The sequence below is a fragment of the Staurois parvus genome, unplaced genomic scaffold, assembly GCF_062004578.1.
Source record: "Staurois parvus isolate SC_StPar_1 unplaced genomic scaffold, SC_StPar_1.0 ptg000088l, whole genome shotgun sequence".
Taxonomy (NCBI): Eukaryota; Metazoa; Chordata; class Amphibia; order Anura; family Ranidae; genus Staurois; species Staurois parvus.
Genome location: NW_028317884.1, coordinates 2,669,060 through 2,695,119, shown reverse-complemented (window position 1 = coordinate 2,695,119; position 26,060 = coordinate 2,669,060). Strand labels below are relative to the sequence as shown.

At 41.6% G+C, this 26,060-nt stretch overlaps 1 protein-coding gene across 9 annotated transcripts in view; it reads right to left on the bottom strand.

Annotated features, from left to right (window-relative positions):
- The window catches only part of ANK1 (ankyrin 1), a 371,616-nt gene that overhangs the window by 158,731 nt on the left and 186,825 nt on the right, over window positions 1-26,060 (bottom strand). For 8 of the 9 annotated variants that reach the window (XR_016311732.1, XM_089670260.1, XM_089670265.1 and 5 more), the window contains one exon: window positions 12,812-12,913. Coding sequence is in view for 8 of the 9 variants with exons in the window: in XM_089670260.1 (XP_089526386.1) it covers window positions 12,812-12,913 (102 nt within the window). In the remaining variant the exon portion in view is untranslated. Of the gene's footprint in view, window positions 1-12,811; window positions 12,914-15,775; window positions 15,830-26,060 lie in introns of those variants that run through there. The other variant, XM_089670266.1, reaches the window with a different exon arrangement.

The window sequence follows — 26,060 nt, the reverse complement described above, 5'->3', positions numbered from 1 at the left end:
CTGTACTCCATTATAGTGATATGACATGTATACAGTATGTATATCCCAGCTCCCCTGTACTCCATTATAGTGATATGACATGTATACAGTATGTATATCCCAGCTCCCCTGTACTCCATTATAGTGATATGACATGTACACAGTAATGTATATCCCAGCTCCCCTGTACTCCATTATAGTGATATGACATGTATACAGTAATGTATATCCCAGCTCCCCTGTACTCCATTATAGTGATATGACATGTATACAGTATGTATATCCCAGCTCCCCTGTACTCCATTATAGTGATATGACATGTACACAGTAATGTATATCCCAGCTCCCCTGTACTCCATTATAGTGATATGACATGTACACAGTAATGTATATCCCAGCTCCCCTGTACTCCATTATAGTGATATGACATGTACACAGTAATGTATATCCCAGCTCCCCTGTACTCCATTATAGTGATATGACATGTATACAGTAATGTATATCCCAGCTCCCCTGTACTCCATTATAGTGATATGACATGTATACAGTAATGTATATCCCAGCTCCCCTGTACTCCATTATAGTGATATGACATGTATACAGTAATGTTTATCCCAGCTCCCCTGTACTCCATTATAGTGATATGACATGTATACAGTAATGTATATCCCAGCTCCCCTGTACTCCATTATAGTGATATGACATGTATACAGTTTGTATATCCCAGCTCCCCTGTACTCCATTATAGTGATATGACATGTATACAGTAATGTATATCCCAGCTCCCCTGTACTCCATTATAGTGATATGACATGTAGACAGTAATGTATATCCCAGCTCTCCTGTACTCCATTATAGTGATATGACATGTATACAGTAATGATTACTGTATACATGTCATATCACTATAATGGAGTACAAGGGAGCTGGGATATACATTACTGTGTACAGTTTTATATTTTGGTGTACAGTTTTATATTTTGGACTATTTATTCTAAAGAAAAATGTAATTTCATAAGCTTTAATGGCGTGGTTGGGGGCGGGGGTGGGGTTTTGAGGCACGGCGGGGGTGGGGTTGGGGGCGGACCTGGGCAAGGTTCGGTGGAGCAACTGGTGGAGAGTAAGTTTTGTGACTGGCTAGTAGGTCTGGACTCAAAATTTTAACCCATGCCTTAATACAATAGTGTGTTCCACCATCTGAGGGCAGACTTGTGTACTGTAATGTTTTATGAGGCTGAGCAGCTAACAGTTAAGTACATTATATGTGCTGGCAAAAGCCAAAAATTCCAGATTAGCAGCTCTAATCAGTCAACAACTTCACAATATCATTAAAAAACATAAACCCATAAATGATATGTCAGGTTGGAGTAGGCATATATCTCAGACTTGGAATGAAAGGAACAGTTTCACCAAAATGGATTTACTCACAAAATTACAAATTTATTTATACCAGAAAATTGTGTTAAAATACGTTTTAAATTTTAGCATGTGCACGGCTTAGGTGAAATGTGTTTGAAATAAAAATAACAACATGTCTTTGGATTGTAAAAAAGCCATGTGATCACCAATCATGTCAATGGGAATCACGTGGCTTTGTGGATAAACAAATCAATATCACTGACAGCTTGCACTGTGCTTCTTTTTAGGTTCACATTGTTGTGTGCCCAGAAAGAAATACTTTTCTAAAGGGTCATTCACACTTGGCTGTTTTACCAACGCTTGCCCCTATAGCGTTTGGCAAGCGTTAGTCCAGCGTTTGTGGAGCGTTTTTTAACGCTCCACAAACGCCGCATGCGCGATTTAGCGGCGGTTGCTGGGCATTTGCCGAGTGTTAATAACACCCCACAAACGCCTATAATGCAGTTTGAGTGGTGTTACCGCTCCGCAAACACCCCGCAACCGCGTCGCAACTGCACCTCAAACGCCGGCCGGGCATTTGCGGAACGGCACCATAGACGAGAATAGGAGGCTTCAACGCCTCCTGACTCGACCAGAGGCGTCCGTTTTGCCACAACGCAACGCGACGCAATGCAAACGCTCCCGTTAGAACAGCACCATGTGCTGTAATGTGCAGAATTGGCAGAGGCGTTTGGGAAGCGGTAAAAACGCTTCCCAAACGCCTCTATGCCTCCTGCACACAACGCTAGTGTGAACGCAGCCTAAAAGAAGTCAGCACCTTGTTAAAATAATAATGATAACAAGAAATTAAAAGTTAAACAAAAACAAAAACAAATAAAGACATGTATTTTCACACTTTTTCCATTTGAAAAAGTGAAAGGTTAGGCTCCTGCGTTCTCCAATATCTAGCGTTTCCAAGTAAGAATAACCAAAATAGAGTTGCCCCAAAATGTTAGCAAAAAATTGGGAGATTTTGGTGAAAGTTTGCTATTTTGGTAGTGCCTGGGTAAAGATGGGTCATTTTTGGCACAAGAGCAATTTCTGGATAACTGCAAGGAACATCCATATCACCCAGGAACCATTTAAAGGCTAAGTTCACCTTTTACAAAAAAATATCAAATGCACATATTTTTGCAGGTAAAAAAAAAAATGTGCGTTTATTATTTTTTAAATCTCAGCAGATCGCAGGTGTAATGTCAGGCTACTGCAGACACACAGTACAGCTGTCTGACTGTACCTCCTGTACGGGCAGACAATTACTGCATGGCAGGGAGAATCACTGCGAGGATGCTCACCAGGGTCCTCGCAGTCCATTAACCACTTGCCTACCGAGCACTTATACCCCCTTCCTGCACAGGCCAATTTTCAGCTTTCAGCGCTGTCGCACTTTGAGTGACAATTGTATGGCCATGCAACATTGGACCCATAATAAATTTTTATCATTTTTTTCATACAAATAGAGCTTTCTTTTGGTTTTATTTACTCACTGGGTGTTTTATTTTTTGCGCTATAAACAAAAAAAGAGAAAAAATTTGGAAAAAAAAGTTTTTCTTTGTTTCTATTATAAAATTTTGCAAACAGTTAATTTTTCTCCTTCACTGATGTGGGTTGATGAGGTTGCACTGATAGGCAGCACTGCTGGGCACTGATACGCACCACTGATGGGCAGCACTGATGGGCACTGATAGGGAGCACTGATGAGGGGCACTGATAGGGATAACCGGCAATTGCATTTCCCAGTGATCAGTGTGTCATTGGACATGACTGATCGCGTGGTAAAAGGCTGCTGTGATTGGCCTTTTACCATATCATGTGATCAGCTGTGTTCGTAGGACACAGCATTCACGGAGATCGCCAGGTGCGCACCTCCGCGTTCTGGGAGGACGTCATATGACGCCCTCCCAGAACTGGATGGCTTCAGTGGGGGCTGACAGTACATGTATTTTATTCATTCTCGGAACTCTGTAAATAACTGAAGTGGCCATGTGGGCGGAACCCCTCAGGTACACTCTGTTTTTAAATTCTGACAGCGAGGAGAAGATCCCCTGCCTGCTGTTACAGGGTGGGGGGATTGGTGGGAGGCGAGGCAGGAGCTGGAACATGTTACATGTCCCACCCTAAATGCCATAAACTTACCCTTTACGACCCATTAAACTGCAGTTTTGCCTTCACCATTGACTCTGATTTATTTTTCTAAAATGTACTGCATTTTCAGCTAAGAACAAAAGTCCCACTTTATCCCTGTAATAGACTCTAAATACCACAGATTTACCACAGCAGTTTGTATCTCTACTACAGGGCCAAAAACAAAGGACTCCACTAGTATCAAATTATTCTGCCTTATTGAAAATCGATAAGGTGGGTGACATCACCACTGGGCATTGCAATGGGATCTGATGAAACTAGGAAACCTAAGCTGACCACACATATATAGATTTTTTTTGTCCAGTCTGTTCAAAAATCTAACCGATTTCTTAATCTACGCGACACAGCACTGATGGACAAATCTCCTGTTGAGACTATTGTATTTTGACAGGCAGGCTCCGCCAGTTGTCAAAATAACCAAACAGTGTCTGCATCTGGTTTTTCAATCAAAGGATGTCAGGTAAAAAACAGCCAACAGTTCATCAGGAACAGGAAATTTGCTCTGTGCGTGGTCAGATTTTTTTTTTGATTTTTTTATTAACCACTTTTTATTAAAGTTTTTACAAAACAGAAACCCAAAAAGTACAAAAACGCAAAGAGCCAGGATTACAAAGATAATCTCAATAAAAAAAATAAAATAGTGTAGAATGACCATCTATACATGCTTTTACAGGGGATAGGCAATATACAACTTAAGGTACATAGGACAAATAATGAACATCCAGCATCAAAAACATATGCACCATTACACTGGTGGTAAGAGAAAAAGTGCCCCCTACAGCAGTGGTTCTCAACCTTCCTAATGCCGCGACCCTTTAATACAGTTCCTCATGTTGTGGTGACCCCCAACCATAAAATTATTTACCCAGTAATTATAATTAATGAGTGTCGTTTTACCTCCAATACTGCTGCTTTCAACACAGTAGCTGCTTTTAACAGAGTAGCTGCTTTCAACACAGCAGCTGCTTTCTACACAGTAGCTGCTCTTTACACATCGGAAATATGTGTTTTCTGATGGTCTTAGGGGACCCCTGTGAAAGGGTCGCTCGACCCCCAAAGGGGTCACGACCCACAGGTTGAGAACCACTGCCCTACAGAATGAAGGGTAATAGAAAATGTCCATGTGCTGTCAACCAATATGTGATGTTCCTTACAAGACCACGTGTATATATAAAAAAGGAGGTATTTTAAAACAAAATCAAGTAAAAAGAAATAAAAGGGAAAGATGATACCACAGTATTACCATAAAGGGGGACTACTAGTCTAAGAATGACAATGCCAATAGAGTCATGGGGTACACTAAAGCAAACTTCTTAAAAGATAGAATAAAAAATGTGGTGTTGCTTAACAGTGCGTTAGTTGGAAAATCTCACCACTGAAGATCTTCAGGGAATCAAAAGCTGGTGGCCGATTTACCTACCAGCAGTCTTGAAAGCATCAGTTTTGTGTTGCATTGGCCTAACCTGCCCTATATTGCATCACCTGAGATGGGAAATTAGACAACTGGAATACTAAAACCATGTAGAGAAATTTAAAGACAATTAACTGAACCTAAATGAGCTTGTAAAGTAGATAAGTACTGAGAATCGAATAACAGGAGAAAATCATGATGTTAGGTTGATCTGGGTGGGATGTTTCCGGAATCTCATTTTCTGTTCAGGAGAAAGGTCAGAAGGCACGGTGAGGTCGGGCAGAATACACGGCCTGTGGGACAGGTCTGACCACATATCTCCCCCTTTAGGATCACAGGACATATGAGGCTGGACCTTTCCCACACGCCTGATATTCTCCAGAAGACCCAAAGGTGCCGGCTGAACCAGGAAACAATGGCCACAGTTTAGTGCTGAAGCTATGCTAAAGGATGTGGTACTGTTGTGTTCCATACATATGTCAGTGGTGGACAACCCCAGAAGCCAGAAAGTCAAAACACTCTATATACAGCTGACACCTTAGTTTTTCTTAGATTTTTTCCATTATTGTGAGCAGAAGCTTGTGTTCCCCTGTACCTCTTCAGCCCACTGACCACTAGTTGGGAAGACTGGCTACTGAATTGTACATGAATGTGGCCACTACTGTGGGAAAGCAAGAAAGGGCCTTTCTGTGTTAAGGCCAGTTTATGTAAAATCCTTACTGACAGTCTTTAAGAAAATGTTGTGCTGTCAGAGATACGGCCTGGTTGAGTAGATGCGCTTTGCTTACTAGAAATAGCTCTACAATAATAGATACACCCTGTTCCAAATTATTATGCAAATTCTATTTAAGTGTCACAAAGATTAAATATTTTGTTTTTCAGTTTAACTCATGGATGGCATTGTGTGTCAGGGCTCTTTTGATCACTGAAAACAATCTCGGACACCTGTGATAATTAGATTGGCCGGTGAGCCCAATTTAAGGAAAAACTACTAAAGGAGGTTGTTCCACATTATTAAGCAGAGCACCATTTTCAAACAATATGGGGAAGAAAAAGGATCTCTCTGCTGCCAAAAAGAGTGAAATAGTTCAATGCCTTGGACGAGGTATGAAAACATTAGATATTTCCCGAAAACTTAAGTGTGATCATCGCACTATTAAGAGATTTGTGGCTGATTCAGAGCACAGACGGGTTCGTGCAGATAAAGGCACATTGAGGAAGATTTCTGCCAGATCCATGCATCGGATCAAGAGAGCAGCTGCTAAAATACCATTACATAGCAGCAAACAGATATTTGAAGCTGCTGGTGCCTCTGGAGTCCCACGGACATCAAGGAGTAGAGTCCTCCAGAGTCTTGCAACTGTGCATAAACCTTCTATTCGGCCACCAATAACCAATGCTCACACGCAGAAACGGCTGCATTGGGCAGAAAAATACATGAAGACTAATTTTCAAACAGTCCTGTTCACTGATGAGTGCCGTGCAACCCTGGATGGTCCAGATGGATGGAGTAGTGGAAGGTTGGTGGACGGCCACCCTGTTCCAACAAGGCTGCGACGTCAGCAAGGCAGTGGCGGAGTCAAGTTTTGAGTCGGAATCATGGGAAGAGAGCTGGTCGGCCCCTTTAGGGTCCCCGAAGTTGTAAAGATGACCTCTGCAAAGCATGTGGAGTTTATGACTGACCACTTTTTTCCCTGGTACAGAAGGAAGAACTATGCTTTCGGCAATAAAATCATCTTCATGCATGACAATGCACCATCTCATGCTGCAAAGAATACCTCTGCATCAATGGCTGCTATGGGGATAAAAGGAGAGAAAGTCATGGTGTGGCCTCTATCCTCCCCTGAACTCAATCCTATTGAGAACCTTTGGAGCATCCCCAAGCAAAAGATCTATGAGGGTGGGAAGCAGTTTACATCCAAACAGCAGCTCTGAGAGGCTATTCTGACATCTTGCAAACAAATTCAAGCAGAAACTGTCCAAAAACTCACAAGTTCAATGGATGCAAGACTTGTGAAGCTGCTATCAAATAAGAGGTCCTATGTTACAATGTAACGTGACCTGTTAAAATGTTTAAAAAGTTAAAATGTTGTTAAAAGTTTGATTGAAATAGCTTTTGATTTCAGTAAAAATGCTGCAAACACAACAAATGACAATTTTCAGTTCTTTACAACCTATAAAGTGTTTTGAAACTTACTGTGCTTAATAATTTGGAACAGTGTATTGTAAGTTTTTTATGTTTAAAAAAAATCCTGTTATCATTAGGAGGTTTGTTCAATAAAATGTGAATTGTACTCTTAATAGTTGATAACATGAGAATTATGCTGACTGTTATTTACATCAATTATTTAGGTAAATGAGAAAAATATAATTTGCATAATAATTTGGAACACGGTGTAATCATAAGTAAATTTTATCTATATGTTGTAGCCAGGTACAGGGAGTGGAGGAATGAAGATTAAAGCTCACCATTCACTGGTAGAATTAAAAAAATGCTTTCTAAAAGTACATTTGATTTTCTAATCTCTAGAAGGGTTAAATTAACAATCATTTTTAACCTTACAAGTTGGAGGAGCAGGTTGGAATCGTTTTCTACAACTAACACATTTCTAGCAGCATATGTGGTTTTTGTTTGGAAAATCCCAATCATTCCAAAACAGAATATTAGAAGGAAATTTTTAAGTACTTTTGAATGACATTCGTCAAGTCTCTGTTGGCATTGAGCCTGAGTTCACACTTATGAAGTGAGGAATTTGCGTTTTCTCTGCGAATTCTGCACCGCATCAGGTTCGCACCCCGTTCATGCGAACCAGTGCAGGTGTGTATGTTAACAATACCCCGAAATCGGTCCGCAAAACGTGGTGCGATGTGCAGAATCGGATCACATAGGTGTGAATACCCGTGCGATCCGATTCTAGTGTGGACCAAGAAAAGGGTCATGCACCTTTTTGGTGTGGGTGCGGTACAAAATGTATGGCTCCAATCGCACCACACACAATTCACATGTGATTTGCACAGGAATGCAGTGCGGTTCCTGTGCGAATCACATGCGATGTACCAAACCGCATATATGTGAACCCGGGCTGACAAATGTACTGATGAGATTTTTCATACAAAAATGCATGGCCAGCTTTAGACCCTGAGATGGGTTAAAAATAAACAGGCAGTGGAGATAAAGAGAATTGTGAGAGAATTGTTAAAGTGTTTGTAAACCCTTACATATACCCAGTAAAGTGACAGGTGATACACAGAGATGAAACAAATCCTTTTACATAAGCTGTACCTGTTTATCTGCAGTTTTATCTTCTCAACCTCCATTCAAAATCCAAAATTTTTTTAGAGCTTGTCTGAGAATTCAGAAAAAAAGGGGGCAGAGAGCTATGCAAAGCTCAGTGAAGAAAGCTCTGCAGAGCTCAGTGAGGAGAGCTCTGAGAGCTGATTGGAGGGAAGAGACATACCCCGCTTCACAGAGCACACAGGAATAGAGTTGAGGCTGTCAATCTGCTGGAGGTCCCTCCCCTGTCACCATTTTTCTCTTGGTGTCAGGAAAATTTGTCAGAAGTGATTCGTGCTGATCAGTGCCAGTGCTAGACTATGTTGCACCCTAGGCAAGACCAGCTACTTGCAACCCCCCAGCCCCCAAATAAATAAATATTATATCAACAAAACATGAAACTACTACATTTCTTTTAAAGTGCAAAAATAAGTGCCATAAGACATAAGATGCCACCAGCACCAATATTAAAGACAAAATCAGTGTGATGGACGGACTGTATCTGTGGCTGGCAGTGGCAGGGTGACAGCTGCAGTGAGTGGAGGATGATGGATCCACACTCTGACAGATCCCAGGCTGGAATTCCCCAGGCAATGGGGGGAGATAAAATGCTGTGATAGCAGGCAGCTGAACTGAGTGATCCCACACAGTGACAGATCCGACACAACACACCACCACCAACACTGACACAGATCAGCAGGCCCAGCAGGCACTAGAAGAGCAGGCTGGGGAATCGTGATGATGTCATCACTCAATGACACACTGCACATGTGATGGATGGCCGGCTGGGTCACACTCACAGAGACACGAGACATCAGTGTCAGACATTACCTTCCTCCGCAGGCTCAGCTCCGCCTCCGCTTATGAATGAGAAGAGAAGGGCTAGAACTCCAAAGTGATCAGTAGCCGCCAGCCGGCTTGCAGTAAGGGACTGAGTCATCTTTCTCTCCTCTGCCGCCCCTCCTCTCAGCTGAAGGATCATTCATGACATGGCGGCGTCCCACACAGAGAGAATGCCGATCTGTGCTGTGCCCAGGCACCCCTAGGTGGCAAAGCATCCTAGGCGGCTGCCTAGTTTGCCTAGTGAAAGCACCAGCCCTGATGCTGATACAGGACAATGAAGCAGCAGACAGAAATTGAGACAAGTAAACACTATAGAGGGATATGAAAACCATTACAGAGATGTGCTGTGTGTCTGTGTAGTAGTCCCTGATAGACTCTGTTTAATTGCTTTAATTCCTTGAATCCCACACTAGTGAACCCCAACTGTGTGCATTGCACCCAGGGCTCAACTGTGTGGTTTTACTGCCTCTCAACTGCTAGTGAAAAGGAGTCCTGAAAGTGGAAGTAAAGTAAGCTTTGCAACTTTTGCCTACAGGTAAGCATATAATAAAGCTCACCTGTAGGTATAATGAATATCTCCTAAATGTGCAATATTTAGGAGATATTCTAGTGAGCAGCAGCCAGTGATGTCACTAGTGCATGCGGTCTGAAGGGACGGAATGCTCATGCCAACCTTCAGAGCTCTGTGCCGTGGTCGTGACTCTGGCACACATGTGCAGGAGTGGCGTCACTGGGGCTCGGCCATTCAGTCGGAATGAGGGAGGGAGGTATCCGTTCTATAGACAAGTCTGACATAATTTGCTAGTATGTGGTGCATACTTGCACATTATGGCTTAAACCTGCGTTGGGACCTTTTTTGTTTTTGGTTACTTTACTACCGCTTTAATGAGGCAGTATCAAAAAGACTGAATCCTCATTCACACAGAATGAAGACACATACTGAAGAAACTAATATATGGCTGTATGTGCTCTCCACACATTTGCATGAAAGCATTTCTTAAGGTAAGTATGCACAGGTTCAGTTCAAGCATAGTACAAGTTCACACCCTGGAATATGGCTAAAGAAGGTTTCTGGTACAGGGGTATTGGTGTGCTAAGATTGAATACAGTACTTTTGGTATATGGTATGGCACTGGGTGTTGCTGAGGTGAAGTATGGGGTATTGCAGAGGTTGGGGATGGGGTACATGAATGTTTATTACACTGGGTATAGTTTTTAGCAGTGGTCTCCAAACTGTGGCCTGCAGGCTGGATGCAGCCCTTTGCCTTTATATTGCCCTTAGGGCACTGTTCCTCCCAATGATACATGACGTTATTCCTTCTAATGACATCAATAATGGGGCACTATACCTCCTACTGACACAAAATGGCACTATTCCTCCAACAACGATGAAGCACTACAGTATTCCTGCCTTTGACATCAACGATGGGTCTTTATTCCTCCCCTGACACCAACAATAGGGCACTATTCCTTCCACTGACACCAACAATGGGGCACTATTCCTGCCACTGACACCAACAATAGGGCACTATTCCTTCCACTGACTCCAACAATGGGGCACTATTCCTGCCACTGACATCAACGATGGCACACTGATACCAAGAATGGGGCACTATTTCTCCCACTGACTCCAACGATGGGGCACTATTCCTCCCAATGACACCAGCAATGGGGCAATATTCCTCTTACCAGTACCAATTATGGGACACTATTCCTTCCATCGACACCAACAATGAGGCACTATTCCTCTTACCAATACCTCTTACCAATACCAACGATGGGGCACTATTTCTCCTTCTGACTACTGCTATGAAATTATTTTACTCCTACTGATGCTGGGGCATTTTCTACTCCCACTGGGCACAGTCCTGCCCTCCTAACATCTGAAGAACAGTAAACTGGCCCCTTGTTTAGAAAGTTTGGAGACCTCTGGTTTATAGGTAACTGGCTAAACTAGGTACAGGGCATAAGTATGTATAATATGATATAGGACTGTTACTGAACCATGTACACAACATTTTTGTGTAGCAAGCAATGTCATATAGGTGTCACTGCATGACACAGTTTCTGCTCTAGGTATGAAAAAATGTTGGTTTAAAGCAGTATTAAATCCCAAATCCAAACATTTATTATACCGCAGCTTACCAATTCTTAGATGTGATGGCTGTACTAGTTTTTTTTTTTTTAGGCATTCTTTCATTTATTTTCACCTGATGATCCTACCATTTAGTCTGTTGTTTTTCAACAGACCAAGCTGTCCTGCAGATGTAGCAGTTAGAGGGCTGAGACAGACCATGTATCACTTACTGGGAAGCTTACAAGGACCAGCGGTTAGGGATGTGGACGATGCGTACATGTTGCAGATGTTTCTCAGATCCACATTGCGAGGGGCTCCTCGGTTTATGACCTATACAGAGTGATCAAACTTTTTGTTTGCTCAAAATCTTCAAAAGTTCTGGTCTGGGTCCTGGAGGATTTGTAGTGCTTTGGCCAGGATAAACCCTCCCTTCCTAGATCCTGGTAGCCTGACCTCATTATTATGGTAAACATACATGCTTCAATAAACAATCAATCTATTTTCTGATTGATCTGTCCCAATTTGTATAATGGATCTATAATCCACAGCTCATTTGATCGATATGACAGATATGGGGATATGGATTTCAATAAATATTTGGAAAATACGATTGTAAGTTATTGACTGCATATCTATTTCCACCGTGCAATCTCATATTTTTAATGATGGAAATATAATCAAATTCATGAACAAAGCATCATGGTGCTGACGACCAATGCAGCAAACCAACAGGAGGGAAGGTATGCCTATTCGATTGTTTGCCTATTCAACAGTTTTGATTAAAGCTTACATCAATCAGATAATAAAATTGAAGCATGTATGGCTACTATAAGTCTCAGCTGTGCACAGACCATTACATATGTGTGCTGACTGATGCTCAGGCCTCTCTCTCTCTTCTATTGCTGTGGGAGTCTGCTGCAGGGTGATAAGGTTGATTGCTGAGAGAACACTAAAACTTGTCATACACGTATAGATTTTTTCTCGAGAATTTTCATTTGATTTTCTAATCGTTAGTGGGGTCTAATCAATGTTTGGTTTCGACAGCAGTGACGGGAAATTTCCAAAGGGCAGGAAGGAAAACTTCTCGCAATCAAACAAATTTTCGGCCAGTGTATGTGGTTATCTTTCAGAAATTACATTTATTTTAAAATCAAATATTAAAAGCAAAAGACAATTTTTGAACGACATTCGTCCATTCATCGAATGTTCTAAGAATTTTTGTATGACTTTTCTTACGAATAATCTTGTCTGAAAATCTACACGTGTATGGCTAGCTTAGGGAGTAGAGGAGTCTGTTTCAGGAAACCCACTAGAACATACCCTGTTAGTTAGGAACTGACCTGAGTTTAGTTAGTGGGTCCAGGGAACAGATGTTTGGTTTGTTCTATGGTATGGACTTGCTGTACAAAGCCCTCATGCAATGCATCTGTCTTGATGAATACAATTGCAGGGCAAAACTGCCTGGACTGTTCCTGGGTGTCTCATGCATGGTTTACCGCTGCTAATATCAGCTGAGCCTGCCCCCCTTACAATAGGCAGAGTCACAGAAGCAACAATAAGAGATAAAGAAATTACAATGTAATGTATAAAAGATGTGTTTTCTGGTGCAGAAGGTACAGAGTAACAGAACACAATCTTCAATCTGTGAAGCAAATAAAATGATGGGTCTGGGCATTTTCTGTACCTGATTACATGTGTTTATATCCACTCCATTCCTCAGATGATCCAGGGCTTTGTCCAGGTTTCCAGCCCTGGCTGCACGCAGGAAGCTGGTCGCTGCATCCGCCTAAAAACAGAGAAGAGATCAACATCAGCATCACTGAATATGAGAAGAATATTCTTCCGTCTACGCTGATCCCCAACAGACAGAACAAATGATAACGCATTCATCACACCCAGCCACATCCTGGCAGATTGGAAACAAAAGGAAATGATTGGTCCTTATGACATTGACAATGATAGATAGATAGATAGATAGATAGATAGATAGATAGATAGATAGATAGATAGATAGATTGATAGTTAAGGAGAGAGAAAAATAATGGATCAATAGATCAAAAGATAGATAGATAGATAGATAGATAGATAGATAGATAGATAGATAGATAAATAGATAGATTGATAGATAAGGAAAGAGAAAAATAATAGATAGATATATCAATAGACAGATAGTTAGATAGATCGATAGATAGATAAATAGATAGATAAACAGAGATGGGATAGATAGATAGATAGATAGATAGATAGATAGATAGATAGATTGATTAAGGGTGAAGAGAGAGAAAAATAATAGATAGATTATCAGATAGATAGATAGATAGATTGATTAAGGGTGAAGAGAGAGAAAAATAATAGATAGATTATCAGATAGATAGATAGATAGATAGATAGATTGATTAAGGGTGAAGAGAGAGAAAAATAATAGATAGATTATCAGATAGATAGATAGATAGATAGATAGCTAGAGTAACACAGGGAGTAAAGATAGAGTTATGAAAAAAAACGGGTAGAGAAATACATTGGTATTATACAAGATTTATACCGAGCAAACAGTTTGTGCAGCACTTTACAATATAAATGGAGACAGTACAGTTACAATCCATTAAAAGACAAGAGGGTTAAGAGAGCCTTACTCATAAAAGCTTACAATCTAATAGGGTAGGGACATTCATTATATACGCTATATTACAATATTATTATTTTATTTAGACAGAAATAGAGACTTGGGAAGTTGATTATGAGAAGTAATAGAGGGATGAAGGGTAATAATCTAGACTGATGGACAGATCTTTAGGAAATCTGATGGATAGTAGGTGGGCAGGCAGAATTGGTAGGGGTCCTGACCTCTTGATCAGTAGTGTGTATATTATTGGAGCAGCCTGTGTACACCGTGAGTCCTGAAGGTAGAACATGGGGAAGATGAAATCTGGGTTGTTCTATGATGAAATTGGTCATTGTGATCGTCAGCCTTATCATCAATAAATCTGGGATCAGGACCACCTCTGCACACATCAGGTAGGTTATGTAGACTTGCCAGGACAGTGTGCAGGGTGTTTGTCATTGTATGTATGAAAATCTAATAGTGCTCCTGGCTATCAGTATTACATGGGTGACTAGAAGGTGAGTGTCAGTAATCCTGTTGTCAGTGATCCTGGTATCAGTGATCCCAGTGTCAGTGTGACATGGGTGACTATAAGGTGAGTGTTAATAAACTCGGTGTCAGTAATCTCTGTATCTGTGATTCCAGAGTCAATGTGACATAAATGACTATAAAATGAATGAAATGATCCTGATGTCAGTGATGCCAGTGTCAATGGTCCTAGTTGTCAGTGATCCCAGGTATCAGTGATTCTGTTGTCAATGTAACAATGTGACATGGGTGACTATAAGGGGAGTGTCGATGGTCCCCTTGTCAGTGATCCCAGTGACAGTAATCCCAGTATCAGTGATCCCAGTGTCAGTGATCCTGGTGTCAATGATCCCAGTGTCAGTTCTCCCAGTGTCAGTGATCTTGGTAGTACTGATTCCGGTGTCAGTGTGACAATCGTGACTATAAGGTGAGTGTCGATGATCCAGAAGTCGATGATCCCGAAGTCAGTGATCCCAGTGTCAGTAATCCCAATGTCAGTGATCCTGGTATCAGTAAACCCACTATCAGTGATTCCGGTGTCAGTGTGACAATAGTGACTATAAGGTGAGTGTCAATGAACCCGGAGTCAGTGATCCCAGTGTCAGTAATCCCAATGTCAGTGATCCTGGTATCAGTAATCCCAGTAACAGTGATTCTGGTGTCAGTGTGACAATGGTGACTATAAGGTGAATGTCAATCAACCCGGAGTCAGTGATCCCAGTGTCAGTAATCCCAATGTCAGTGATCCTGGTATCAGTAATCCCAGTATTAGTGATTCTGGTGTCAGTGTGACAATGGTGACTATAAAGTGAGTGTCAATCAACCCAGAGACAGTAATCCCAATGTCAGTGATCCTGGTATCAGTAATCCCAGTATTAGTGATTCTGGTGTCAGTGTGACAATGGTGACTATAAAGTGAGTGTCAATCAACCCAGAGACAGTAATCCCAATGTCAGTGATCCTGGTATCAGTAATCCCAGTATCAGTGATTCTGATGTCAGTGTGACAATGGTGACTATAAAGTGAGTGTCAATGAACCAGGAGTCAGTGATCCCAGTGTCAGTAATCCCAATGTCAGTGATCCCAGTGTCAGTAATCCCAATGTCAGTGATCCTGGTATCAGTGTGACATGGGGGACTATAAGGTGAGTGCAGATCTGGTGTCAGTGATCCTGGTGTCAGTGTGAAGATTGCAGGTCACTGATTGTAGTGTGATTTCTGCGTGAGGTGTCAATGTATTGTGGTTGGGATTTAGGCCATCTAGGGTCACTGGGCGGGGAGAGGGGCACAGGGCAGTGACAAACTATGGATGGGGGGAACATGACATAGCCTCTGCCCCTCACTCTCTTCAGCCTACTTGGACATAGGACAGCAGGTGTCTACCAGCATGGCCATAAATAAACTCCCACAGGTCCCCAAAGTGAAGGGGGATTATGAAGCTGCTGACCCCCACCCCCCACCTCAACCACCCACTTTCACCGTATCCCACCCCCCCTCCCTACTCCCTCTTATTACTCACAGGCCGTGCCCGCTGCCTGCCCGCCCGCTCTGCCATTCTGCTGCATACAGACAGCACCCCCCTCCCTCCTGTCTCACACACTGCGTCCCTCCCCCTCCTCACACCGCTCCCCCCACCCGTCCTCCTTTCTTTCCTCTCACTTCTCTCCCGTCTTTAAATACCAGGCACCGTGCCCAGGGCTGCCCAACCGGGAGCTGCGGGGAGTTGCGGGTTACAACCGAGAACCCATTAACCCCTTAACTGCACTCCAACCAAGTATTCCTAATGATGGTGCCCCATAGGAAGAGATAGGGAAGGGCTGGGTCCCTCACACACATTATAGACTGTATAGAGGCCATACGGTGAGTGGAAGATCTATTATGCCTTTCTAAGTGGCTCCTGACTCCAGAGGATTGCACTGATCACAGTATTGACTGCTAGCATTAGTGTGGGCAAGTCTTTATTTACTACACTGACAGCAGAAATACAGAGAGAGCACACCAATACTACAAGAGGCAGGACACGGGGATTCACAGCTGTCATCACACGGACCAATAGAAGAGCAGCTGGAGCAAGCTGTGTATTTCATCAAATAAATAAAATCCACAGATGTATCTATAGATCCGTAGGTTTCTCTCTCCGCGGATGTATCTATAGATCCGTAGGTTTCTCTCTCCGCGGATGTATCTATAGATCCGTAGGTTTCTCTCTCCGCGGATGTATCTATAGATCCGTAGGTTTCTCTCTCCGCGGATGTATCTATAGATCCGTAGGTTTCTCTCTCCGCGGATGTATCTATAGATCCGTAGGTTTCTCTCTCCGCGGATGTATCTATAGATCCGTAGGTTTCTCTCTCCACGGATGTATCTATAGATCCGTAGGTTTCTCTCTCCACGGATGTATCTATAGATCCGTAGGTTTCTCTCTCCACGGATGTATCTATAGATCCGTAAGTTTCTCTCTCCACGGATGTATCTATAGATCCGTAGGTTTCTCTCTCCACGGATGTATCTATAGATCCGTAGGCTTCTCTCTCCACGGATGTATCTATAGATCCGTAGGTTTCTCTCTCCACGGATGTATCTATAGATCCGTAGGCTTCTCTCTCCACGGATGTATCTATAGATCCGTAGGTTTCTCTCTCCGCGGATGTATCTATAGATCCGTAGGTTTCTCTCTCCGCGGATGTATCTATAGATCCGTAGGTTTCTCTCTCCGCGAATGTATCTATAGATCCGTAGGTTTCTCTCTCCGCGGATGTATCTATAGATCCATAGGCTTCTCTCTCCGCGGATGTATCTATAGATCCGTAGGCTTCTCTCTCCGCGGATGTATCTATAGATCCATAGGTTTCTCTCTCCGCGGATGTATCTATAGATCCGTAGGCTTCTCTCTCCGCGGATGTATCTATAGATCCATAGGTTTCTTTCTCCGCGGATGTATCTATAGATCCATAGGTTTCTCTCTCCGCGGATGTATCTATAGATCCATAGGTTTCTCTCCACGGATGTATCTATAGATCCATAGGTTTCTCTCTCCACGGATGTATCTATAGATCCATAGGTTTCTCTCTCCACGGATGTATCTATAGATCCATAAGTTTCTCTCTCCACGGATATATCTATAGATCCATAGGTTTCTTTCTCCACGGATGTATCTATAGATTCAAAGGTTTCTCTCTCCACAGATGTATCTATAGATCCATAGACATGTGTGTTTCATTTTGTAACAATTCGATTTTTGTCCAAAAATCTGATTTTCAGAGATTTGAATGCACACAAATCTCCAAATGGACATAGTAACAAATGTCAATGAATATAAAAAAAAGTTATAATTAAATTAACCAATGCATTCATTTCATTTGGATGACATTACATGATGCGATAGTAGTGCGGGTCCAAGGGGGAAATTTATTCAATTTTCAAATTCATTCGATAATTCAGATTCGAGTAAATTTATGATTTCAATTGAATTTGTAATTGTTACATTCCGTCAATTCAGTTCCACAATCTATTTATTTATTTAGCTGTGTCTGAAAATTTCAAATCCTTCCAAATAGTTTCGATATATGAAGAATGAATCCACCCAAAATATATAGCAATCTTCTGTAAATACTGCAAAATTTTTCAAATCCACCCAGACCAAAGAATATACGAAACAAGTGCCGAAAATGAATTGGTTCAACATAACGAATATGAAGAAGCCAAATTTTTCAATGAACAAATGCATACAAAACAAAACAAAAATTTCCAACATGTCCATGTCTATCCATAGATCCTTCCCCCTAGATGTATCTATAGATCCATAGACCTTTCTATCCACAGATGTACAGTATCTATAGATCCATAGATCTCTCTATCCATAAATGTATCTATAGATGCATAGATCTCCGCAAATGTATCTATAGATCCATAGATCTCTTTATCCACAGATGTATCTATAGATCCACAGATCTCTCTACACAAATGTATCTATAGATCCACAGATCTCTCTATTCATAGATGTATCTTTACATCCATTGATCTCTCTATCCACAGATGTATCTATAGATCCACAGATCTCTCTACACAGATGTATCTATAGATCCACAGATCTCTCTACACAAATGTATCTATAGATCCACAGATCTCTCTATTCATAGATGTATCTTTACATCCATTGATCTCTCTATCCACAGATGTATCTATAGATCCACAGATCTCTCTACACAGATGTATCTATAGATCCACAGATCTCTCTACACAGATGTATCTATAGATCCACAGATCTCTCTACACAGATGTATCTATAGATCCACAGATCTCTCTATTCATAGATGTACCTATATATCCATAGATCTCTCTATCCACAGATGTATCTATAGAGCCATAGATCTCTCTATCCACAGATGCATCTATAGATCCATAGATCTCTCTATCCACAGATGCATCTATAGATCCACATATCTCTGTACACAGATGTATCTATAAATCTATAGATATCTTGATCCACAGATGTATCTGTAGATCCATAGATCTCTCTATCCACAGATGTATCTATAGATCCACATATCTCTGTACACAGATGTATCTATAAATCTATAGATATCTTGATCCACAGATGTATCTGTAGATTCATAGATGTATCCATAGATACATAAATCTCTCTATCCACAGATGTATCTATAGATCCATAGATCTCTCCATAAATGTATCTATAGATCCAAAGTTCTCTCTATGCACAGATGTAACTATAGAGTGGAAGATTTCTCTATCCAGAGATGTATCTATAGATCCATAGATCTCTCTATCCATAGATGTATCTATAGATCAGCAGATTTCTCTATCCACAGATGTATCTATAGATCAGCAGATTTCTCTATCTACAGATGTATCTATAGATCCATAGATCTCTCTATTCATAGATGTTATTATATATCCATAGATCTCTCTATCCATAGATGTATATCTAGATCCATAGATTTTTCTATCCACAGTTGTATCTATAGATCCATAGATCTCTCTATCCATAGATAGGAAGCAAAAAGAGAAAAATGACAATGCCCACCAATGGGCCTGGCACAGCTATATAGCAGCTGCAGTGCCCACTATAAGTATGAATACATTATAGAAAATTGGGTAATACAAGTTCCTACCTAAACTTCCTAAAAAATCTGTATCCAATAAGAAAGACCCTTGCACTACATAGTTGTTGGTATATCTAAAGGCAATTGTATAATCAGAATGTAATTTGTGTGTGACGACCCTTTGGGTCACCATACTCATTCCAATCTGACCATACATTCTTTTACCAATAAACTTTAGATTTACCAAACATATGTAATAGAAGGACACACTTAACTTATCCAATTTGTATCCAATATGATAGGCACTTGCACTATATAGTTGTTGGTAAATCTAAGGAAGATTGTACAATCAGTTGTACAGTGTATGGCCACCTTAAGGCAGGCCCTTTGACTGCATAATTGTTGATAGATCTAAAGGAAATTGTACAGATTGTAATGTGTGTGGTTAGCTTAGCTCACTAAACCAAAAGCATAGTTTGCAGATCAGATGATTTAACTTTCCGGATCTGCATGCTTTTCCCAGGTCAGTGATTAAAGCCGCCCATACATAGATCGAAATTTGGCCAGTTCAGCAGGGACCGAACAAATTTCGATCCATGTATTGGCAGGGTGGTTCTAGCAGTGTAAGGGTCCTTTCACACGGAGCTGACCCATTTAGCGGTTCTCTCCGCTGATCCCCGCTGAGCAAGCAAATGACAGCTCTGTGTCCGCTCCACTGCTGCAGAGCAGACACAGAGCTGCTCACACTCCTCAATGGGTGGTCGGATGAAAATGATCCACCTGTCCATTTTCATCCAACCCGATCCAACAGAAGGAAGGGGAATTGGATACCCACCCGTCCTTTTCAGCAAATCGATTCGGATGTCGGAGGGTGTAAACGGACACATGTCCGTTTACACCTGCTGCTCCATAGAGAAGAATGGAGGTTCCAATGGGGTCTGCCTGAAAAACGGGCAGGCGGAACCAATTGGAATGTCTATGTGAAAGAGCCCTATGTGGTTTTCGTTTGGTTTTCTTCAATACAAATCAATACAAGTGTTGGCTATCACAGAGTGAAATGCGATTACTGATCAAGTTCAAGGGGATCTAGGAAGGAAAGAAAGAGGGCAACTTAGAGGTGACAGGTACAATTCCTAAATAAAGTGCAAGACTGGTACAAAAGTAACAAAACATTCAGAACAGGAAATGCCATAAGGGAGACAAACATATGAAAAAGAAACACTAAAAAAAAGACAATATTTTGTTTATGAGAACAGAAACAATGAGGCCTGGTTCACACCAATTAGGTTTTTAGGGCTTTTTGCAGAAACGTACTACAGTCCATTTAACATGGTTTCCTATGGGACACGTTCACATCTATGCTTTTTTGAGCAGCTGCATTTTTAGAAAGAGTCAGGGACTTTTTTAAACGCAAAAAGCAGCGTTTTTACTACAATAGAGTTCAATGGAGACGCTGCTGAACGCACGTTTTGCGTTTTACCCTGCCCAGCAACAAAAACATTGTGTTTTTATACATGCGTTTTGTGTTTTTTTCAGCAAAGAAAAATGAAAAAAGCACTGCAAAAATGGATCAAAAGCAATCTGCATTGGTGTGAACCAGGCCTTAGGCTCTGTTTAAACCAATGCATTTTTTTGTGCTTTTTACTTTTTGCAGAAACGCAGTACAGTCCATTTAACATGGCTTCCTATGGAACATGTTCACATGCTTTTTTGAGCTGCTGCGTTTTTTTAAAAGGTTCAGGGACTTTTTTAAAAGCAAAAACAGTGTTTTTGCTACAATAGAGTTCAATGGAGAAGCTGCAGAAATGGTAGTGCGTTTTTGCAGCTTTTGTGTTTTGCGTTGTTATTCTGCCCAGTACCAAAAAAAAAAATTCCACTTTTAAAAACAACACGTGGTAAAAACGTGTCAAAAACGTGTGTAAAAAAAACGCAAAACAAACTGCAAAAAGCAATGGAGAAAGCATCAAAACGCAAAATGCATATATGTGAAGCAAGCCTTATATACCTGGCAGCTGTTCAGTTTATTTCAATGCAGTGCTACAAATCTTAATCTACATACTTTAGATAACAAAAAAAAATCACCTATTACAGCATATAAGTGTACACTAAATACATAAATAATCAATGCAGCATCCACAACTTCAAACATAGGTGCCAATTCAGATGCTCACTGATATTTAATATTTTATCTATTACTAATATACATATATTTACTATATATTAATAACATTGTAACATGTATTGGTATTATAACATGTATTGGTAAAAACTGAACATTTGTTTATATAAAAAATACTGTATTAAGTTACAGCTGCTTAAAAACAATAAATAAATAATAATATGAATAATTAAAAAAAATTATATATATATATTTTTTTTTTTTTTTTTTTCGGTATCTCTTTTCCAGTGGGTTTTGCAGAGGGTCTGAGTCCACATTTTGGCTAGTAATGGAACAGAAACTAACCACCAGCTTTTCTAAGTAGTTCAGCTGACGATTCCGGGGATATCGCTTCAAGACAACACTGGTTTTGACATATGTGGGCCCTTAACACCTATCACTCTTGATTATTGTCACTGACATATGTTGGTAATTATTTCACAGATTACATTACAGTTTTTAGGAAAACAGTTATTGCTTAGAGGCTAGAAGCTGTGAAACCAACTAAGCTGCATTTGCAGCATGGCGGACAGAAATGTAGCCACATTCATTTGTTTCAGGGCCCAGTGACTTCTTTGTGACATCCTAAGGGCTCGTTCACACTTGGCTGTTTATCAACTCTTGCCAAACGCCCTATAGCGTTTGGCAAGCGTTGGTCCGGCGTCTGCGGAGCGTTTTTAACGCTCGCCAAACGCTCCGCAAACGCCGCATGCGCGGTTTAGCGGAGATTGCTAGGCGTTTGCTGAGCGTTAATAACTCTCCACAAACGCCTATAATGCAGTTTGAGTGGTGTTACCACTCAGCAAACGCTCCACAACCGCGTCGCAACCGCACCGCAACGCCGGCCGGGAGTTTGCGGAGCTGCACCATAGACGAGAATAGGAGGCTTCAACACCTCCTGACTCGACCAGAGACGTCCGTTTTGCCGCGATGCGACGCAAACACTCCCGTTAGAACAGCACCATGTGCTGTAATGTGCAGAATTGGCAGAGGTGTTTGGGAAGCGGTAAAAACACTTCCCAAACTCCTCTCTGCCGCCTGCACACAACGCTAGTGTGAACGTAGCCTAACACCTGTGCCTTTAGACATGGGTCGTTGGTTAAACCAAACAAATAGAATAATCTATAGGCTGCTTAAGGGCCTGCGCAATAGAATATAAATTGATTGGATTGTATAGGTATGACTTCATATTGCATAGTTTTGGTCATTTTAAATGAGATTGTACAATCCGATTGGAGTGTGTATGGTCAACCCCTGACTTCTACATATCTTGAATTCTCCAATAGCAAGATCTCTCTGCTATAATTCCTGACTTGTTCATCTGGGAGCTTTGGCTGTTCCCATCCACCTCTTTGTGTGCCAGCTCCTCCTGAAGGAATGATAGACTGCTGCACACTGATGACGCCACTATAATCCAAGTTTATTCCACAGAACAACCACAATAGCCATCCCCACTCAAGGACCGCCCCCTTTATTGCATTTCACTCAATAGGGCTTAGTCATAGAGATCACAATGACACGTTTCACCCCGTAGGGCTTAGTCGAAGAGAGCTTTATAACGTGTTTCACCCAACAAGACTTACTCATTGAGATCTCTATGACTTGTTTCACCCATTAGGGCTTAGTTGTAGAGATTTCTAAGATGTGTTTCACCTAATAGGGCTTAGTCATAGAGACTAAGCCCCACTGGGTGAAACGCGTAGGTGGCGGTCTTTGGGCGGGGACTGCTACTGTGGAATAAACTTGGATCCCAATGATGCCATCAGTGCACGTTGGTCCCTTGTTACTTCAGTGTGTTTGGATCACGGACAGTCAGTTGGGCTCCAGCACCCTGTACTCAGGTGGCAGCAGGAATGTCCAACAAAAATCAAAAAGCAGCGCTTCTACCTCCTTAATTAAACATCCATGGCTGAATAGCAGGTACTCAGGCATGGATTATGGTCTGTTGAAGAACTGAAGAAAGGAAGATTGCTGGCATCACGGTCAAGTGCAGCAAGACTTCAGCTTTATCAAAGGGGAAACACAGCCTAAGCTCCTTTGACAGTACTTCTCCTGTGGATCACAGGAGTGCAGTTTGTTCTGAACTGTTTTCAGCTGACAGCAGGCTGCAGTCCGCTCTTGGCTGATGTCACTCAGCCAGTCAAGGCTAGGGAAAGATCCCGACTTTAAGGTCAGGAACCACCCCAGAATGTGGAGTAGCACCTGGCTCAGCCTCTCAGCGATCAGCTGAGAGCCTGAGCCAGCTGCTCCCTCTCCCTCCAGAGCTCAGTGCTCCGATGAGCGCAGTGGGGGCAGAGCAGAGAGTGGTGACTGACAGTCACTGCTCTCTGCTCAGAGCAGCTGTGAGAACTCAGTGACCAGAGGTCTTGTAATCGCTGAGTTCTCACCCTTAGAGCCGGCAGGGGACAGATGAAGCATCAGAGCGATACTGCATCCACCTAGGTAAGTATGATTTTAAAAAAATCCCACACTTCTCTTTTAAGACATCGGTGTGTCTTGGCCTGGATTCTTTCTTGGATACACAGAATATAACTGGATACTAATATTTATAGGTAAAGTTGATCCAGGGAATATCCGATTGCCTCTCACGGGATCAGGAAGGAATTTTTTTCCCAGCAGGAGCTTTGCTGGGTTTTTTTGCCTTCCTCTGGATCAACTGTGGGTATAGAATTATAACTTTTTTTTTTTTTTTTTAATGGTTGAACTGGATGGACTTTTGTCTTTTTTCAGCCAGACAAACTATGTAACTACAGCACAAACAGTAAACACATTCCACCATAATGGCCTTTCTCAGTGGGAAGGTCTGTCTTCATAGTGGAGAAGAATGATTTATATCTTCCAGCTCCTCCTGTTACATTCTCTATGATATAAAATGAATATAATAATCCAGCAGAGTTAGTGTGAGCCCCTCATCAACCAGTCGGCAAACCAGTGAAGTCAGGCATAGCAACCTTACCAATATAGTCCCCAACACGTTGCAATGTTAATATTTGAGACGCATTAGGACAATACTTACAGATTGAATTATAAATGGAAAAAGAGATAAACTGAATACAATTATTTCAAGAAATACATTATTCCTGCCATGTCATTACTTTGTTTTTTGTGCCAGTTGCTAAAACGAGGAGAGCATATTCAAAATCAGTTATATGGCTCATTGGCGGGTAGTCCATGCGTGCAGATATTCACTAAACGCATGAAAGTACATGGGCACAGCTTGCACTGCTCTTTCTGTTATCTGTTTATTATCGGTGTCTTTGTGTACTGACTATCATTGGAATAATCACTGACTTGCTGCACATCCCAGACATAATGGCACTGACCATAGGATGTGGAAGATCAAGGGTGGACACTAGTTAATTCCTGGCATTACCTGGAAGATGCAGAGCTCCATCCGAAGCTGCCCATACACACTGCGATCTGATTGTATAATCTTTGTACAATCTCCTTTGGAATGAGTAGAATTTTGTGATGTGAAGGCCTCCCTACATCATTATTTGAATTGTATCCAGTCACATTGGCTCTTGGGCTACATAGTTCTTTACAGGAGATTGTAGAAAAGTCTTAAAGCAGAACTTGAGTTTTAAATTTACAAAATGCAAGCAGGTGGGTTCTTTGCTGCAAAAGAGACATGCAGTGTCTCTTCTGCAATAATATAAACCTACCTGCTTGCTCACAGTCCTCAGGGCTGTACATATGCCACAGTGCTGTGCTTAGTGGCAAAGGCAAATAACACCTTCAAGTCAATGGGGCCACGCCGCAGCCACTCTGCAACCTTCGCAATGCAGAAGGAGACAGATGGTAAATACTTGCCTGTGCCTGGTTCCTAAGACCCAATCCAACCTACAACACATGACCTGTAACCATCACAGACCATTTTTGGACATAAGTGTACCCATCACAATCTGACTGGGATAGTCCCAGCACACATTTATTTATTACAGGTACTTCTATAGCACTGCCAATTTATGCAGCTCTTTAAATACATACTGTAAATATTGTGCATTCACATCAGTCCCTAACCCTCAAGGAGCTTACAGGCCAAGGTCCCTAACTTACATTCATACATACACATACTAGGGCCAATTTACCGACCAGCATGTCTTTGGAGTGTGAAACTGGAGTACCCAGATGAAACCCACACAGGCACAGGGAGAACATGCAAACTCCAGGCAGGTGGTGCCATGGTACCCAGAGAAAAGCAACACAACAAACACTTTACTCCTGCGCTAGGAAAGCATTCAGTAGACCCAATAGGAATGTTCTGGAATTTTCTGGAATATGCACTGTTTGCTGCCCTCAACAGACCGGGGTGGTCCGAATACACTGGATACAAATGGAGAAACAGAAAAAGGGCGCACCGACCTAGTGCATTATCGTTTAAAATAATTTATTAAAGAAACAAAAAATAGGTATCATACTCACAATGGACATAATAACACAGGCATGTCAAATTGAACAAGACGTATGATCCAAACAACATCTGAGTCCATATGATGGAACCCTGGATGAACAACTGGCTAACGCGTTTCGAGGACACAACCTCTTCCTCATGTTTGGATCATATGTCTTGTTCAGTTTGA